This window comes from Capricornis sumatraensis, chromosome 13 (genome assembly GCF_032405125.1).
Source record: "Capricornis sumatraensis isolate serow.1 chromosome 13, serow.2, whole genome shotgun sequence".
NCBI classification, from domain to species: Eukaryota; Metazoa; Chordata; class Mammalia; order Artiodactyla; family Bovidae; genus Capricornis; species Capricornis sumatraensis.
In genome coordinates this window covers 40,170,652-40,189,879 of record NC_091081.1, presented here as the reverse complement: position 1 = coordinate 40,189,879, position 19,228 = coordinate 40,170,652, and the positions used below count along the sequence as shown (strand labels likewise).

At 37.0% G+C, this 19,228-nt stretch overlaps 1 protein-coding gene across 2 annotated transcripts in view; it reads right to left on the bottom strand.

The window, feature by feature from the left end:
• MMS22L (MMS22 like, DNA repair protein) overlaps positions 1-19,228 on the bottom strand; it is a 120,762-nt gene that overhangs the window by 67,582 nt on the left and 33,952 nt on the right. For both annotated transcript variants that reach the window (XM_068985390.1, XM_068985389.1), the window contains exons 11-13: positions 17,699-17,818; positions 14,926-15,152; positions 12,576-13,079 (exon numbers count right to left, since the gene is read on the bottom strand). In XM_068985390.1, coding sequence (XP_068841491.1) covers positions 12,576-13,079; positions 14,926-15,152; positions 17,699-17,818 — 851 coding nt within the window. The remainder of the gene's footprint in view (positions 1-12,575; positions 13,080-14,925; positions 15,153-17,698; positions 17,819-19,228) is intronic.

Below are 19,228 nucleotides of genomic sequence, written 5' to 3'. Positions count from 1 at the left end.
TAGAAAATTTTTGAAAAACTGATTTCTCAGTAATAATGCAATTTACTATTAAGTATGCTCTAAAATACCGTTTTCCCTTGCCTCCTATCATGGGCAGCTTTTCATCACCAGAGTTCCAAATTCCTGGAAATCTATAGAGGATGCTCTTTTCTTCGTTATCTTTTACTGGTTTCCAGGAAAACTGCCGGTAGGAGGCAGCAACGACTGGTGGCAACGGCAGCGGCTTCACTCTGCACAGTAGTTAGCTGCTGGCTTCATTCTTCTGTCATTATAGAAGCAAGATGACACTGTTCTCTAATCCAGCCAAAGCTGATAAGTACCATCAACCTGTCACTTCCTACATTTCAAATTCTAACATCACAGCATCAAAGAGTTTTTACATTTCGATTTCTTTTGCTGGCAGCAGCCGGTAGCCTCTCATTCTCCCACGGTGTTCTAATGCTGCATTTGCACACCGGGGTTACTCCCAGACTGAATAGCAGGTCATCCCCTGCTCACTGAGCTCATCTGTGGCCCATGTGCTAGGCAATTTAGATCCAATCAGCCCTTATTTAGCTCAAGAGTAATGAGCAGCATAGTGACACAGACTTAAGCCTGACCCTCAGGATACTGCTCATCAAGCAGTAAAACTGTGACAAAATCATTCATCTTCCACCCGCTGGCAAGAAATAATACTCGCACTCACTGTATTACTTTTCAAGATAAAAAAAAAAAAAAAGTCCTGAATTTTCATGATGTGAGACATTAATTTGCAGAAAGCTGAATTCCCTTAAACCCCCCTGTTGCTATGAGCTCACCAGGGGGAAATAGGCCTTAGGAGACTGAAATGGAATAAAGAAAATTGCTCTAGCTTTCTTTTCATTTTAAATAAGCCTTAAATCTGACAAGAGATATCCTAAAGAGAGAAAAATATATATCTTGTAAGGTAAAGAAGAAACAATTGAAATTAAGAGTTCCAAAGGCTAGTTTCACTCCTTATAGTTGTTCTCAATTTTGTTAAAATATAAATAAAATTTGAAACAGAGCAATTACTTACCCTTCTCCACAAGGTAGATGGTGAAAGGTAAGGAACTGTTCCTTACAGGCCATATGATGGCAAAAGTAAATCCATATCATAAAACAAAAATGTATTCTGATGTTTTCTAAGAAACACATCTTAAAATAACTTTAGGGGAATTATCAGAAGATGGTGAGGATATCTAGGAACATTTTTAAACTATAATAAATCTACTTTTCCACAATTTATAGTGCCTTCTGAGGTCTTATTAATCTAAAAAGAATGGGATAATTAAGAAATGAGTTTCCTTCTCTGACGCGTCACATCATTAAAAAAACAGTGAGTGGTTTATTGTACTACACTTACTGAATGTAAATGCTTAAATTATTACTTGCTTCCTCACTTGTTTCCTCTGAGCACTTCCCTTTTAAAGCCAAAAGCCACAACAGTAGTTTATCTCCTGAGTTTCTTAAGACTGGGTCTCCCTACTGAAATCATAATTTCAGGTCTTTTTATCCATTCCACAGTTGGAAACAAGTTAACTTCAGCAAACCCAACACAAATGGGATTTACCTGTCTTTAATATATTTATTATAACAACTTATCTTTGGTTTAAGAAACATAGACCTGTGTGGTGCCATGAAACAGCACAGTAGCCAATGCCTTCCTATAAGCCTACTGAATTTCATCCAAAGCTTCAAAGATCTGGGTGGTCCAAATACCTGTAATGAACCATGGAGTTCAGAAAAGGAATCACAGGCATGTAAGTAAGACTGGGGAAAGTAACTTTCACGTCATCCCAGCATCTTTTGATTTATTGCCATTTTGCTAAAGAGAAATATTCCACTGCTTGGTACAGAAAATAATCATGGCACTTCTATTCCCTGAGCTCATCCACTTTCAAAAGAATGAAATGTTTCCTTTCCAGAGTATATTTCTTGTGCCCTTGTCCTTTTTTATCCTAATGTTTATCACAGTTTTTTTCAGTGTTCTTATGCCACTCTTACCTTCCTTTTCCTAATTATGAGAGGTGGAATTTACTGTTTCATTCAAACTTTGCAAACAACTATGTCATCTACTTCTTGAAAGTAATCTTGAAAAAAATCTATAAAGTTCTATTCACCTCTCTACTTTTATAATTTTGGAGATGAGGCTAAATATTAGATCTGACCTAGGTTATAACTGGAGATTACATCAGGGGCACAGCAAACAGAAAAAAAATAGAAGATTAAGAAAAGTGGCTAAGACTGAGACGTCCATGGACACTTTGATACCTTTTTCTTGTACCAAGCCTTCTGAAATTCATACAGCTGTGCTTTGCTGTTAGTCTTATTTTCTTACATTGTGCTACAGTCATTCAAAAGGCCCTTTCAATAAGGAAGCTTCCACTCCAGGGAACTGCTTTAAATTATTTTATCAAGTATTTCCTCCATTCCATTATTTCAGTTCCCTCTTCCAAATATTTAATACCTAGCTTCCAATCCAACCCAAATACAGATGATCTCTACTTTTACATTCAAAGTGTTCCTGTGGACCCAGCCCAGATGGAGAGGTTTTGGAGACTCTCAAAAGCAAGGGAAAAGCTCAAAGGCCCACTTACTCCACCTGTTTCCATATTTTAGTGGGAGAATAGTTTTGGTTATTAAAAAATGGTCCCAAATTTTCAGCTAGAGTAGACATGAGTTTCATTTTTCTATAACATCAAAAACCGTCCAATTAATTGAGAAGAATGGACTCCTGTCATTTTTCTGGAAGTCCCTCCTGCCCAATGGTGCTCAGAAGACAAAAAGCACAGAGTTGAAATTCAAATTATGTATTAAATCCATTAAACCATAGCCTGGCTGCACAGATACTGTTCTCTACTTTCATGTGGATACTGGCAACAATTGTTGGATAAGTAGGTAAAATCTGGGGACAAGTATAAATCATTATCAAATAATACTGAGTGGTTGAAATAATGTAATATAAAATGACGAAAAGGTGATAGCTTCAATAAACACTTAAAGTACCTTTATATTTTCTCAGTCTGTCTTTCATGTAAGAAATACATGAGTGCATATCATATACACTGCACTTAACTGGTTTACAGATGTATGCCAAGTGCCTGCCTACAATAATGCCTGTTATCACTACAGGCACTCATAAATATTAGCTGGATTTGCTGAATAATTTGTTTGATGTATCCTCTGTAGGGGAAAAAAAAAATACAAAGTAGAAAGCAATAAAGAGCATTTGAGAGAAAGTGTTAAAGAAATCCCAAAGAAAGTGAGATTATTTAAGACTGTGGACATATGGACATGCATACATTTCAAGAGAAGCTTGGAATAAAGGATAACACTGTTCACATAAAAATGAAGAAAACGTAAATGAATACAATAAACATATTGAGAGATTATTTTGATCAGTGGTCTGGGGAGGCACGGCATCTAAGTCAGTGCTGCCCGAGAGCTCTGCTGCTGCCCACTACACAGCCCCTAACTACGAATAGCCACTGGGCATCTGGTATGAAACTAGTACAACGGAGGCATTGTATGTCACATTATATTCATTAAATTGTCACACACAGGTAGTGTGTATGGACAGCAGAGACCTAAGCAGATATTCATACAGATCCTATAAAGTAAGGACTATTTTACAAATTTGCAATTGAAGCTTAGAAAAGGTTAAGTAACTTCTCAAGATGGCACTGTTGGTAAGCAAAGGAGGGACAATCTGATCTCGGGTTTACTGACCCTAAAACTCCTGCTTTTTATACTATGCTCCAGTGCTCTTGCCTGGAAAATCCCATGGACGGAGGAGCCTGGAAGGCTGCAGTCCATGGGGTCGCTAAGAGTCTGACATGACTGAGCGACTTCACTTTTCACTTTCATGTATTGGAGAAGGAAATGGCAACCCACTCCAGTGTCCTTGCCTGGAGAATCCCAGGGACGGGGGAGCCTGGTGGGCTGTCGTCTATGGGGTTGCACAGAGTCGCACATGACTGATGCGACATAGCAATACGAAGAACACACAAACACTTCCTTAATACGTAGGAGAAAAAAAGCACAACTCACTGGTGGGGATTTGTCCACTACAGCCTGAAATCCTGACTTCTCCCATGTACAATGCTCCTATCTGAAGCTCACTGATTGCATCTCTAGCCCTGATCTAGGTACTACTAACTTCTCAAATCACCTTTTCCTTTTCCCAAATCCCTCTAAATAAGTCTTTTGAGGGTTTTTCCCTTTATTTTCCTGAATTCTGCCACCCCGTCTCTTTGCCTGCTGTCACCAACACTGACCATTTCTGACTTGTGATCTTAACAACTGCTTTCACTCCTTGAATTTAATCCTTTTCTAATTATTGGTTATCACATATCTGCAGCTTATTCAGTCCTCAGATCTACCTCTACTGTCCTGGCCATTCTCTGATCTGAACCCTCAACTGGTTTTGACAGGAAAATGTAACAGTAAAAAAGATTTAGGAGATATCTTGGTAATTAATAGTTTCATTTGATTAAATGAGAACCACAAGAAAAAGGTACAGAAATAAACTAAAGCCAGACTGTGGATAACTTCAAAAACTGTGATAAGGAATTAGACATTACACTTTCTTGTGTCTTATCAGGATGTCATTAAAGGTGTTAAAGTACAGAATGACATAAGCAGAACTGCTCTCCAACAAGATAAATATGGCAAGAGAATATCAGATGAGCAGAAGAAACAAATGAAAAAATAGATATATAGGACTTCATTAAAATTTTTAAAATTTATGCTACAAAAGATGTTAAAGTGAAAAGGGACTTCCCCAGCAGTTCAGTGGTTAAAACTCCACCTTTCAATGCAGGAGGCTCAGGTTTGAATCTGCATTGGGGAACTAAGATTCCACACGCCACACGGTGTGGCCAAAAAGTAAAAAAAAAAAAAGAAAGAAAGAAAGAAAGAAAATGAGAAGATAACTCATAAAATGGGAGAAAATATTTGTGTATCATATCTGATGAGGGATTTGTATCTAAATATATTAAGAATTCTTATAATTCAGTAACAAAAAGACAAATAATTTAAAAATGGACACAGGGCCCAAATAGATATTTCTCCAAGTAAGACATAATGATCAACAAGCACATGAAAAGCATGTGATCAACACCACTAGCCACCAAGGAAATGCAAATCAAAACCATAATGAGATACTAATCTATCACCTCACATCCACTAAAATCACTGCATTCAGAAACACATGTAGCAACAAACATTGGTGAGGATGTGGAGAAACTGCAATTCTTATTGCAGGTCGGATAAGGTTGGATTGTATAGATTGGACTGTAAAATGGTGCAATGGAAACAGTTTGGCATTTCCTTAAAAGGTCAGAGTTATCACATGACCCAGCCATTCTACCCCTAAGTATATACCCAAGAGAAATAAAAACACATCCACACAAAAACTTGCACATGAAGGTCCACAGCAATGTTATATTCATAACTGCACTTTTTTGCTAACAACTCAGTGTTCATCAACTGCTACATGGATAAATAAAATCTGGCATATTCATAGAGGGGGCTTCCCTGTTGGCTCAGACAGTAAAGAATCTGCCTGCAACACGGGAGACCCGGGTTCAATTCCTGGGTCGGGAAGATCCCCTGGAGAAGGGAATGGCAACCCACTCTGGTACTCTTGCCTAGAGAATTCCAAAGACAGAGCGGCCTGGTGGGCTACAATTTGTGGGGTTGCAAAGAGTCAGACACAACTGAGCGACTAACACACAATTTATACAGTGGATTATTTGGTAATAAAAAGAAATGAAGTACTGTACATGCTTTAATGTGGATAAACCTTCAAATCATTATTCTAAATGAAAGAAATGAGTCACAAAAGATAATGTGTTGTATGAGTCCATTTGTATGAAAGGTCCAAAACAGGTAAATCTATAGAGGCAGACGTAGATTAGTGATTGCGAGGGAAAGGGGGTTGGGGAAATGGGGAGTGACTGCTAATGGTTAACGGGGTTTCTTTTCGGGGTGATAAACTGTTCTAAAATTGTGGTAGGGATTACACAACTCTGTGAATGTACTAAGACCATTAATCATATGGTATATGAATGTTATCTTAACAAAGCTGGTCAATAAGTGAATTGTAAAAGTGACATATCTCAGAAAAGCCAATTAAAAAAACAGAGGTAGGTAGTCTGAGGAGGCAAGGCACAGAAGGCCAGAAGATCAGGCAAACATTAATAATGGTCTAACACGGAGGAAATGGCAGTGAGAATAAAGTTGGGATCATAAACAAGCTCCTCCAAAGAAGACTTAAATTCTCTCATTTAACTAGATATAAAGGAAGGATATTAATACATATCACATTTCTACCTTAAAAAGTTACTCTTCTTTCTCTACAGCAGCTCCTTATCATCTTAGTAACACAGAATCACAATTTCCAACAGTTCTATAATTGTGAGGCAATGTTGATGTTCTCTGCAATCCATGTTTTTACAACATAGACACTAACTCATTTAAACATCAAAGTGAAAGTGAAGTCGCTCAGTCGTGTCCAACTCTTTGCAACCCGTAGACTGTAGCCCACCAAGCTCCTCCGTTCATGGGATTCTCCAGGCAAGAATACTGGAGTGGGTTGCCATTTCCTTCTCCAGGGGATCTTCCCGACCCAGGGATCGAAGTCAGGTATCCCACACTGCAGGCAGACGCTTTAACCTCTGCACCACCAGGGAAGCCACTAACTCATTTATACATCAAAAACGAAACTGAAAGTTGCTCAGTTGTGTCCGACTCTCTTTGTGACCCCATGGACTATACAGTCCATGGAATTCTCCAGGCCAGAATACTGGAGTGGGTAGCTTTTCCCTTCTCCAGGGGATCTTCCCAGCCCAGGGATAGAACCCAAGTCTCCTGCATTGCAGGTGGATTCTTTACCAGCTGAGCCACAAGGGAAGCCCAAGAATACTGGAGCGGGTAGCCTATCCCTTCTCCAGCGGATCTTCCCGATCCAGGAATTGAACCGGGGTCTCCTGCATTGCAGGTAGATTCTTTACCAACTGAGCTATCCACTTCGTAAAAGGTGTTATATTAGGAAGGGGTTAAGAACAATCTAAGCCCAAACACACACACACACACACACACACACACACGTGAGCACACTGAGGTTGCCAGGCATAAAGTGTAGTACAAAGAAATGAATACATTATGGCCTCTTTTGAAAACAGTAATAATGATAATAAAAGGAACATCCATTTATTGAACAATTACTAACATACCAGGCACTGTGTCAGTACTTCACATTATTACTGTTATAATTAACCCTTAAAATAACCTGGTGAGGTGCTATTATCCCCATTTTACCAATAAGGCTAAAATTTGGACACATAACTTTTCCCTTATAGTACTTTAAAAGAATCACTTTGTACTTATACAAGGAGAATGCGTATCTATTAATAGATCTAGTTGGAGACTAAATAAATGACCCAAGTATTAACTCTTATACATGAAAAATTAAGTAAATAGCATATGTTTCAGCAAAATAATATTCCAAGTTATTAGGGTAAGAGGTTTATATTACTGCATGAATTTATAAAATATGTAACATAAAAGGGCTATGCTTTGCGCAATTCAAGCTTGGCAAAGAGTACATAAGCAAATAAAAAAGTTAATTCACAGTATACATGTAAAAATCTCATTATGAACTATTTAATGAAAAGAAATCTATACATTTTCTATATTTCCACAATATCAATACTACTATATTCCCTTAGAGATGCTTACGCTTTCTCTGAAGCAACCAAAACTGGTAGATGGATCACTCTTAGTGAGCAACACAACTGTCTGATTTTTCAAATAAAAACTGTAAATGTATTTTTCCATGGGGCATACTCATGTGCTCCCTCTCTCAAATTATTAGAACACTGTCCTAAAAATCTGTATCAAATCAAAATCTGCATAGAGTATACATTTCATATGCATAGTATAAATGATGTACCTATGTGTATATATGACACACACACACATACATGTACATATAGACAGATGTTCGTATATACACATGATGAAACAGCAGAACCCCAGATGTTTTGGGCAATCTGGGGTATACTAATGAAACTCTGCAGGTAAATAAGTCAAAATAATTTGACGATTAAAAAAAATCATATTGGTTTTAACTTGTTTTGTAGTAAACAATTCTTCAGTAATTAAAAGCCGTAACCCATTATACTAATAGAACACTCAATAAAAAAAGGAAGAAAAGGCTTGCATACTGTCAAGAGTTCTCTATTTTTTTCTGAAAAATCATGTAAATTATTTGGCGATCAGCACAGCCTCACAAGAATATTTCCTTTTGAACTACCTCCTTCCCTGCCTAGAAAATCTCCAGTTCTCTCCCAAAGGAAAGATTAAAATAAAATTTGTTTTTAGAATAAATGTTGTCATACCAATAAATCTTAAAATAATTAGAACTATTGAGCATGGAAAATATTTGAGGAGAATGCTACATAGTTCTTGTATAATGTGTACAAACACACACACACACACACCCATCCCAAATGTCAAAAAAGATATATTAACAGATGAACTTGCAAGTTCATGGAAAAAAAAGAATGAAAAAATGTATGTATTTTCAAATGTATTTTGAAGCCAGAAAAAAGAATCTTAAACGTTTTAAGGAGTCGCACTTGAGCACATGGAATATCAAAAACAGGTCATCTTCTCTTTTGAACTATTTCTTAGTCTGCACATTTGACATCTTAGACAAGTTTTCAGCTGCCTTTAGACTTCTTTGAAACCAGGCTCTTGTTTAATACAAGATAGGATGTCAGTTGATCAATATCCATTTGACTTAAATTCATAAGTCCACAACCTCCCTTAAGTGGTAGAACAAACAGGTACAAAGCCTGAAAATTTATTGTTTCTTTTTAAACTCCGAATGATATTTGCAGATGCCAAAAGGCATTTTGAAATCACTCACCTCTACTTCAGTAAAAATGAAACAGGGGGATGGGGAGGAGGGAGAATCTCATGAGGCCTTGCATGTCAAGTTTTTGCCCAGAGCTAATTTTCAGAGCTGTGTTATAAAACTCTGAAAATGGAGGTTTATAATGGAAATGCTGACAGACCCTTAACTATAGCAGCATGAATGGATATAATTAAAGAAAAGCTTTTGGCTACACCTAACTCCACAAATGAAAGACTGCCATTTTTATATTAACCTCAAATAACAGCCAAGTGAGAACTAGAAATGTGATTCCAGAAAGGTAATGTGAAATGTTAAAGATGACTGCTAAAACTATTTGACATTCGGAGTTTTAAACATGGAGGCATTTAGTTAACATAACCAAGTCAGTATTTTCATAATGCTACTTAATCAGCAATAAAGAATGCTCTGGTGAGCCATCAGCTCCAGTTAGCTGAAAGTGGCATATGAAGTTATTATTTCTTAACAGCCTAGAGGGAGCCGCTTCTCTCTATAATCAGTGATCTTAGTTCCTTCCTACCTATAATTTCACTGTCATACAGTTATAAAACTATTACCCAGTTCAACACACACACACACACACACACGCACATATCCTGCACACACATTTATGCAAGGACTGGTACCTTACTCCCACCTGAATTACAAAACAGAAGAGATTGCTAAGGTAAAGTATTTCATTCTTTCCTTTGTCAGGGATGCAGTCAGGAATAAATATCATCAATCTATGTAACCCACCTTCTCCATCTAAATCAAAATTCAAGAATTTAGCTTTGTTCTTAAAAGAAAACGAAATGCTTATGCTTTAATTTTTAACAACGATTCAAATTATTTTTGAACTTCCTAATAATATTAATAGTAGAAATATTGTAGCATACCCAAAAGAGTCCTCTGGAAAGAACCTCAATGAATCCAAATTTGGAGTTAAGAGATCAGGAACACATCTCCTTACGATCAAATACCTAGAGGACTTTTCTTGTGTTTCCCCTCCCTCCCTTCTTTTTTTCTTTTTAAGGTAAACAATCCTGAATGATCTCTGGGGCCCTTACCCTGCAAATATCCTAAACTAAAGCAAGTCTGTCTTGACAATATTTGCTTGGAAGTATTGAAGATTGATGGAATAAAATGAAACCATGCAAGTCACAGTCCCTCTTATGTACTGCAATCAGTCTCATTGAAGGACTGTTGCAAATTACTATGCAAGCTTCAGAAACTTAAAAGATGGCAGTGCCTGTACCATGACAGCATTAATAATGACCTGCACATTACTACACCATTCTCATTCACACACTGACCTCATACTTCTGTTAAAACTGCTTGATAATTTTGGTGACAGAAAGTTATGCATGATTTCACATTCTCTTATAGCAACTGCTTCTGATCATAGTTGAATAGTATAAAGCAAAACCAAAAATAAACATTTCTACAAAGAATTAAATATTATCAGCATAAACATTTGTCTCTTTTATTGGTTAGTCCTGTAGACCACACACTCCTTGCCCCCTGTTCAAGATGACACCAAATTAACACACTCAAACCAGATCCAATTTTAAAGAAATTCCTAATATAAATGTAAAGTTACTCTCATTTTATATAATTGACAGTCTTCATTATGCCCTCTTGATTCCTACCCTCTGTGCTTCTAAATAGTGACCCTCATGGATTCAACAAAAATGCATTATAGCGAACAGCTTACAAGGACTTGCAGGCAATATTTTCCCAACACTCCTGAAACTGCTTTGGTTTTAAAGCTAAAAACTCCTATTCCTTTGCCCAGGCTGCAGCAACATCGCCAGGCTGGTTTAGACCAGTTTTTAGACCCTCTTTTTCCTTCTTGCTTTGTATATTCAGATGAATATAAATAAACAAACCAAAAATGGTACCGGAAATGTGGAAATCTCTAACTGTGCCCAAAAAGCACAGGAAAATACTGCTTACTACTTATTTAAAAACTGAACAAAATGAATTTGGCACTTGGAAAAGTATAGCATCTGCTAATAAACTCTACTAGACTAAGAACAAACAAATTATTTCATGGAGAAGATCCAGAATCAGTAAAAGCTTCCTCTAATGAAGTTGGCTCTTCATTTACTTATCTATTTATCTATCCGTCCATCTAAATAGTTGCTTCAGCTTACATTTAGGGATATAGGGATGATTATCTGCTTAAGAACTAGAGTACATGAATATAAAAACTATATAAAACCTAATGAGTGAAAACCCATGGACTGATCTCTATGAACACACAGCCCAATGTAAATTAAGATCATTAATAAATGAAATTAATGAAATATCCAAAATCCAGAAATTTCATTAAGTTTATTATCTTTGAAAAAGATGCTACTTTTGTAATGTGCAACTAAGAAAAGGGAAGCAGTCTCTTCGTTAACTTCAGACATGATTTTAAATAAAATTGTATTTCTATACCTAACTGCACTGAGTGTAGTATCTAACTTCTTAAGAACATGAACTTCAAAGGTCAAACTGCTATGTGAAAAGAGCCTTAAAGGCAATAAACAGCATGACCACTGTTCTCATCCATTACTGTTTGGGTCTGAGTGCATCTGCGTATTTGTGTAATTCACGTAGATCTAAGAACAGCTAAGTTTTGTATAGATGACTGGTGAATATCATCTATACAAAACCTGCTGTAGAACAATCCTATCTCACTCTTAGAATATACTGCTTTAGCTGGGAGTATTTCATGTGTTTGGGGATTCCTTGGTGGCTCAGTTGGTAAAGAATCCACCTGCAATGCAAGAGACCTTGGTTCGATCCCTGGGTAGGGAATCCCTCAGAGGAGGGCATGGCAACCCACTCCTGCATTCTTGCCTGGACAATCCCCATGGACAGAGGAGCCTGGTGGGCTATATAGTCCACAGGGTCACAAACAGTAGGACATGACTGGGCTGTTAAGCACAGCTCACTTCATGTGTTTGAGGCTACAATTCTGCAGCAAACTACTTAAAGAAAATAACTTTTTTTTTTTTTTAATGGTACAATGTGGCCAAAATCTCCTTAAGTACACAAAACTGCATATGTTTCAATGAAAGTCACCTCAGATTTGAGTTCATGGTCTTGCTTAGAATGTCTGAAATATCCCTCTGGATAATAACGTTTTTAGGAGAGGCATGGACGGAGGGGCCTGGTGGGCTGCAGTCCATGGGGTCGCTAGGAGTCAGACACGACTGAGCGACTTCACTTTGACTTTTCACTTTCATGCATCGGAGAAGGAAATGGCAACCCACTCCAGTGTTCTTGCCTGGAGAATCCCAGGGACAGGGAAGCCTGGTGGGCTGCTGTCTATGGGGTCACACAGAGTCGGACACGACTGAAGCGACTTAGCAGCAGCAGCAGCAGAAAGGCAAGACAGGGCCAAGAGGCATGGCTCCTGGATTGCACCAGAGTTGAATTTTAGAAGCTTGCATGTAAGCTTTCTTTCAAAGAAGAGCTGTTTGAAAGGACAGTTTGAAAACTACTGATTTACACTACAATGCAGTAAAACTTTCTTTAACTGCCCTCTTTACAAGTGAATTTCATGAGTGTGTCGAAAGGAAAACTTTAACACAGAATCAACACAGGTAATAATATAAAACAAATTAATACATTAGCACATTACTGGAAAACATACCTGATTCTGGCCAGAACAGCTTGTAGAAAGTTCAATACTGTCCTAAGTTCAGATTCTTGACAAGCTCGTAGAAGCATACTAAAGCCATCATTAAGCAGTTTTTCATGAGAAGGATGCAGGCAATGGCTTGTCTCAAACACCTCCTGAACACTGTCCATATATATAGAAAGAAGGGTCCAAAGAGTCTGTCTTTGTCCCATTTCATCGTTCTTAGATACCAAGAACTCCTTTGCTTTCTCCCGGAAAGCATTTGAAAATTTCTCAGCCAAAACACCAATGTCCAGATTTTTCTGGGTATACATTAAGAGGAAGGCCATCTGACCCTTCCAAATGAGAGGAGATGTTTTAAAAGTAGGCTTGAGGAAATCCAGGAGGCCTAAAACATGACTTGCTACATCTTCCACCTCTGCCACAGCTGCTAACAGTAGAAAAAGGCTGAAAAAGTTCTGCAGACCAACTTCAGTTAGTTCTTCCATTCTTTTTTGATGGAATTTAGAATATATCCTGTAAAATTAAAACAAATGAATTAACACTGTTTCATTCACAAAAATCCATCTTTTAAAATAACATTTAACTCAATACTCATGACAGTCTCATCACTTTAAATTTTTAGCTATTTCTACATAATGGGGCTATTGTATCACTTTTGTTGCTTAGAAAACAAAACTTATAGAATATGCCTCCCCTCTCAACCTTCAAATTTCTCAAAGATGCAGGAAGTATCTATAAGTGAATCAAAGGATTCAGTGGCTTTCCCCAAAGGACAGTAGAAATACTATTTCCTACATAGTACTTGGCTTTTCCTTTTATTTTAATCCCCCCATTACCTTTCTTTTTCAATGTTTATTGACAAATAAGAAAGAATACGTAATTCTTTTAAGTACAACTTGATGTACTTTATAGAATTCTTAACAGGGCAATTTTATATAACAATGTTCCTTAAAGTCTTTCTCCCTCTACCCTTCACGAAGACCTGGCTCTTACTATACTTATATGTTAAGACAATGCAAAGTACTGGAAAAATTATTTTTACCCACTCACAAAGAAAAATTATTAGTGCTCAAATATCCAAGACTAGCCATTTAAAAATCTGTTGTCAATACTACTTAATATAATTAAGAGCTGATATATTTTAATTAATTAAGGGATCAGAAGTGAACACCATTCATTTTTAATCTTAGGGATTGTTGTTTCTCTGCAATTTTTATAATTGGTTTATTCAAAACAGAAATGACTAATGCTTATGAGAGGTTAAATGTTTATTTATAAATAATGAAGCTGATAAGCTCCTGAAGATAAAGATCTAATTATCTTCACATCCTCCCCATCATATCCATGATAGGCTTGGTATACAGTACTACAAATCCAATTTCTTTAAGCAATAAAGTTCAGAGTATTATGCTTTCCATAAAAACATTTAAGATTCCAAACCAAACTGGCAAACAGAACAAAAGAAAAGTAACTACTGTTTGAGCTACCTAATTACTGAAGGTTTAACAAAGATACCATCAAAAAATATATTCTAGATAAAAATCCAAATTGCATCACCAAGAATTATTCATTGTGTGAATCAAACAGGAATTTCATTTAGAGATTACTGAGAAGCATCTACCAGAAATAGTAAGTATTCTGCTGCAAAAGCTTCCATTGCTTAAGCTAAGCAAGCGGTGGAGAACAGTCAACTGCAGACGGCTAGGAAAGGGGCTCATAGGCAAAAGTAGAATAAGGGAAGACAGTAAGAATCACACCCATTTAACAAGCAAAACTCTCAAAAAAGGACAACACTAGGCAAATGTGACCAAACGTTTATTTTACCACACCGGAAACGAAAATGGCATACTCCTCAAATGAGGACATCAAAGGTTTTGCTCCTATTATATTCTGGCTAGTTTTCATTCAAGAAAGCTAGGCTTGTGAGACTGGTGGACTCAAAGAACACAAAATTTTATAGACTGAATCTATCATCTGCCAATTCATAATCTGGACATGATTTTTATTTCTGTTTTAATAAAATATATGCAAGGAATTACATGAAACATTACAATTAACTTTGGCAAGAAAAACAACAGTTGTCTTTTATACCTGCACTTAATACATGGGATTTCATTCTTCAGGACCGATGAGATAAAGAAGAAACTAAAATCTTCCCTAAGTTAGGGATATTAGGTTGGTTTCATACTGTAACAAATTGGCAAGATCAAAATGCTCCATATTTTGCTGTCCTTGAACAAATACATTTAAGATACAAACCATAAAGACATCCAAGCACAAATTACCTTAAAAAACACATAAAAACACTTCTCCAAAGATGTAAGTGAACATTCATGACAAAGAAAGATATAGCACACACCTTCCCTTGACTTGTTTCCAAGGATGAGGACCATTGTTCTTCATTGCTTTCTTGACAACTTTTGCCAAAATGCAAAGGAAAATAGTGTAACTACTGCTGGATTTATACAGGTCAAGACCTTGTTTATCACAGCAGCAGGTCTTCACCATTTCTAGCATAGCCAAGGGTGACTTAATGATATATGTAAGGCCTTTTAAAGGAAGCCAAGAAATACTGAAAGAACTATTCTAAAAGGAAAAAAACAGAAAACAAGTATTAAATCTCTGAATAAATAACAACAGAAAGCTGTAAATCCCAACTAGCTCATTAAAATTCAGACTCTTCTTAATCATAAAAAGTACACAGCCATTACCACATATTCCCCCTAAAATAAAAATTCCATTCAAGCACAGAATACAAAGGAGTGTTTTAAATTCCTGGATTATCCCCAAAATGTCTTTTTAACAGTTTGTCTGTTCAAATTAGGATACTGTCAAGATTCATACACTGCATTTGGTTGACACGCTTCTTAAATCCTTTATCCTATAAAAATTTCCAATGGATTCTTCATACCATTTAACAGGTAATTTATTGTGCAGCATTTCCTAAATTCTAACTTTAGGGGCTTATATCTTGCTACATTTCAAGATCTTCCTTACATCTTCCGGGAGTCGCTTAATGTATTCTTTCATCTGCTATCTTTTCTGTAAATTGGTAGCTCTATCTAGTGGACTGATCAGATTCAGGTCAAGTTTTTTGGTGAGAATCTTCCAATGGCAGTCTTGAGTACTTTCCATTTCAGTTAGCAAAGAGGCACGTAACTTCTGACTTTCATTCTTTTTGTGATGTTAAGACTGATCACGCTGATCGATCCATTTGAGTGACCCCCACCATTTGAACAGCCAGGGTTGATCATCACCCAGATGGCTTATTTCAACAGATGTGCAAGATAGTGATTTTCTAATTCTCTCGTTCCTTCTAAACTAGTTTGAAATTTGGTATTCTGAAATACCAAATTTCAGAATATTTCAGAATATTCTGAAGATTCAAATTTCAGAATATTCAGTTTATATTTTCCTTTATTTACAGTTTCTAGAATAACAACTTTTCTAAAAATACCACAAACTCGAAGATTTAAACACATAATCCACAGCTGTCTTTATTCTTTATCATGCCCAAATTTACCCAGCACTGGGGAATGGGAGCTCCTTAAAGCAGGCTCCTATGTTCTTTTGACACAACTCCAGCTTACTTGGATACCTTCTGTTTTCAGGTATAACAAGACATTACAGACCCATCTTGTATACATCCTGCCTGAAAATTAGAATTGGTCATTTCTCCAGGCAGACTGACCATACATTTCAGAGAAATGTATTGTTCTCATTTTTAATAAGTTCAATTATGTATAGACCCAACTTGTAATTTACTTGTAAGTCCTCCATATCTTTTTCTGTCTTGATTGAACATTTCACTATATACTTACTCAGAAAACCAAACATTCCAAATCTTCTCCTCTCCATATACAAGTAACAATCCTTTAAATGTACTTTTAAAATTTTCTCTTCCAAATTTACTCTCTTTTTAAATTCACTGTCCCTATTTTAGTTCTCATTTGCTGCATTATTTACTTATACTACCATAGTGGACTACTATCTCATCTGTATCCACTTCCCTTATACTACTTTCAGAAAAAAACTTTCTCAAACACATACATAATATGCCACATCTTTGCTTTCCAATGTCTCCTGGATAAATCATAACTCAACCACATGTTATCTTTAACCCTTCAAAATCCAGCCCTGGACTAACTTTTCTAGTTTCTTCATCTCCCGTATTTCTCCAGTCACCTCAGACTCATCATTTAGAACTATTTAAAACAGTAGGCATAAATCATGTTTTTTCATGTCTCTATACTGCTACTGCTAAGTCACATCAGTCGTGTCCGACTCTGTGCGACCCCACAGACGGCAGCCCACCAGGCTCCCCTGTCCCTGGGATTCTCCAGGCAACACTGGAGTGGGTTGCCATTTCCTTCTCCAGTGCATGAAAGTGAAAAGTGAAAGTGAAGTTGCTTAGTCGTGTCCAACCCTCAGCAACCCCATGGATTGCAGCCTACCAGGCTCCTCCATCCATGGGATTTTCCAGGCAAGAGTACTGGAGTGGGGTGCCATTGCCTTCTCCGTCATGTCTCTATACACTTGTTCAAAACACTATTCCTTTTGCTTGGATGTTCATTTTCTTCTGTACTTGGAAAATTCTACTTATTCCCCAGGCCAATTTAAAAAACTATGAGTTCATCAAGTCTTCTAGAAGTCCATATACTTCTACAAGTCCAGATACTCCTTCCTCTAGCATTCCGGAGTATTGTAACTCTTTTCTTTTTTTCTACAGTATGTGTGCTTCTGCCTAGTAGCCTAGAAGCTACTCAAATGCCAAGCCGAGTTCTTATTCAAGATACCATTAACTGTTCAATGTGTTGCAAGCAATCAGTAGTTGTTAGAAAACATTTACAAATGAGGATTTTAAAAAACATCTTTCTGGCACAATTCTGGCTTCTTTGCTTATTAATCTCACCCTTAAGAGAAAAGGGACGTCAGATGCTCCGTTCCCCTATGTCAATGCTCTTTAGACAATGTGAAACATACAGATATTTTTTAGCTACTCTAATCTACTTTGAAAAATTAACTTTAAGAAATCTCTGTAATTATATATAATTAAACCATAAAAACATTCCTCAAATACCATGTTCAAATTCTTCAAATTCCAGGAACAAATTCATACTCTATTTACTCACCAGGTTCTTACTGTAATATTCCCACAGAATGGTGACAATTACAATGTTTGGCTCCCAGAAATCACAAAGGGTCAAACAACAGTGAAGATACATTCGTAACTGCTCTTCTAGTATACCATCCTAAAAAATAAACTGAAATTGTGAGGAACTAAATAATGACCAACACACATTATTATAACTTGACACTGCTGCAAATAACCTGCTCCTGAAAAGAATATAAATGTTTATCACCAAGTCATACCCATTCTCATCTTCAGACCAGAAGGTCTGAATCAGCATAAGGTATATAAGTCTGCTTTAGAGAAGATTAATATGATAATTGAAATTACATAACTCAGTTTGACTTTTAACTCAATTATTTAACAACTGCAATAGGTATTTAATAACTGAATAGTGTTGAACCCAGAGACTGAAAAGAAACCCTAACCAGAAAGTAGCATAAGTTATCTAAAAATACAGAAGACTCAATCATACTTAAGTAATTCTTTTTTTTTTAATTTTTTTTTAAAAGTAATTCTTTATAGAAATATAGGAGTTATTCTTCTAAAACTCAGAGCGTTGTCAGAGTACATGTTTTAACCTTTTAAAATGTGGCAATAGGAAGAGTAAAAAAGTGACACTTTAAACTTATATCAAATAACATGCATGTTTGTTAAAAGCTGACATAACACTGAATTCCAGTCAGTTATTCAAAGCTTACTATCTATCAGGCACTATTCTAAGGTACTAAGCATAATGAAGTTACACTTTGGGGAGAAAGGAAAAAGAGGATACAAAACAAGGATACAAACTGTTTACACTGATAAATGTAAACAGTTACAACCACTGCAAAAAGCAAAACAAAAGCAGAGTAATGTGGTAGAGTAACGGACAGAGGATGTGGGTCATTTTTTTAATCAGGAACTACGAACTGAAAGGCCTTTTTGAGGGTTAATTGCTCAGTCCTGTCTGATTCTCTGCAACCACATGGCTTGTAGTCTGCCAGGCTCCTCTGTCCATGGGATTCTCCAGACAAGAAAACTGAAGTGGGTTGCCATCTTACTCTTCCAGGGGATCCTCCCCACCCAGGGATTGAACTCTGGTCTCTTGCACTGCAGGCAGACTCTTTAACATCTGAGCTTTTGAGGGCTGGAATTTGGGTTAAATGATTGGATGGAAAAGAGTCAACCACATACAGAAATGAAAAGTAAAGCACTAATGGCAGAGAAAATACATGGAAGCTTCCTAAATTAGCAGTAAGCTTGGTATTATCGCAAAAGGCAATGGCAACCCACTCCAGCACTCTTGCCTGGAAAATCCCATGAATGGAGGAGCCTGGTAAGCTGCAGTCCATGGGGTCGCTGAGGGTTGGACACGACTGAGCGACTTCACTTTCCCTTTTCACTTTCCTGCATTGGAGAAGGAAATGGCAACCCACTCCAGTGTTCTTGCCTGGAGAATCCCAGGGACGGGGGAGCCTGGTGGGCTGCCATCTATGGGGTTGCACAGAGTCGGACACGACTGAAGTGACTTAGCATTGGTATTATAGGA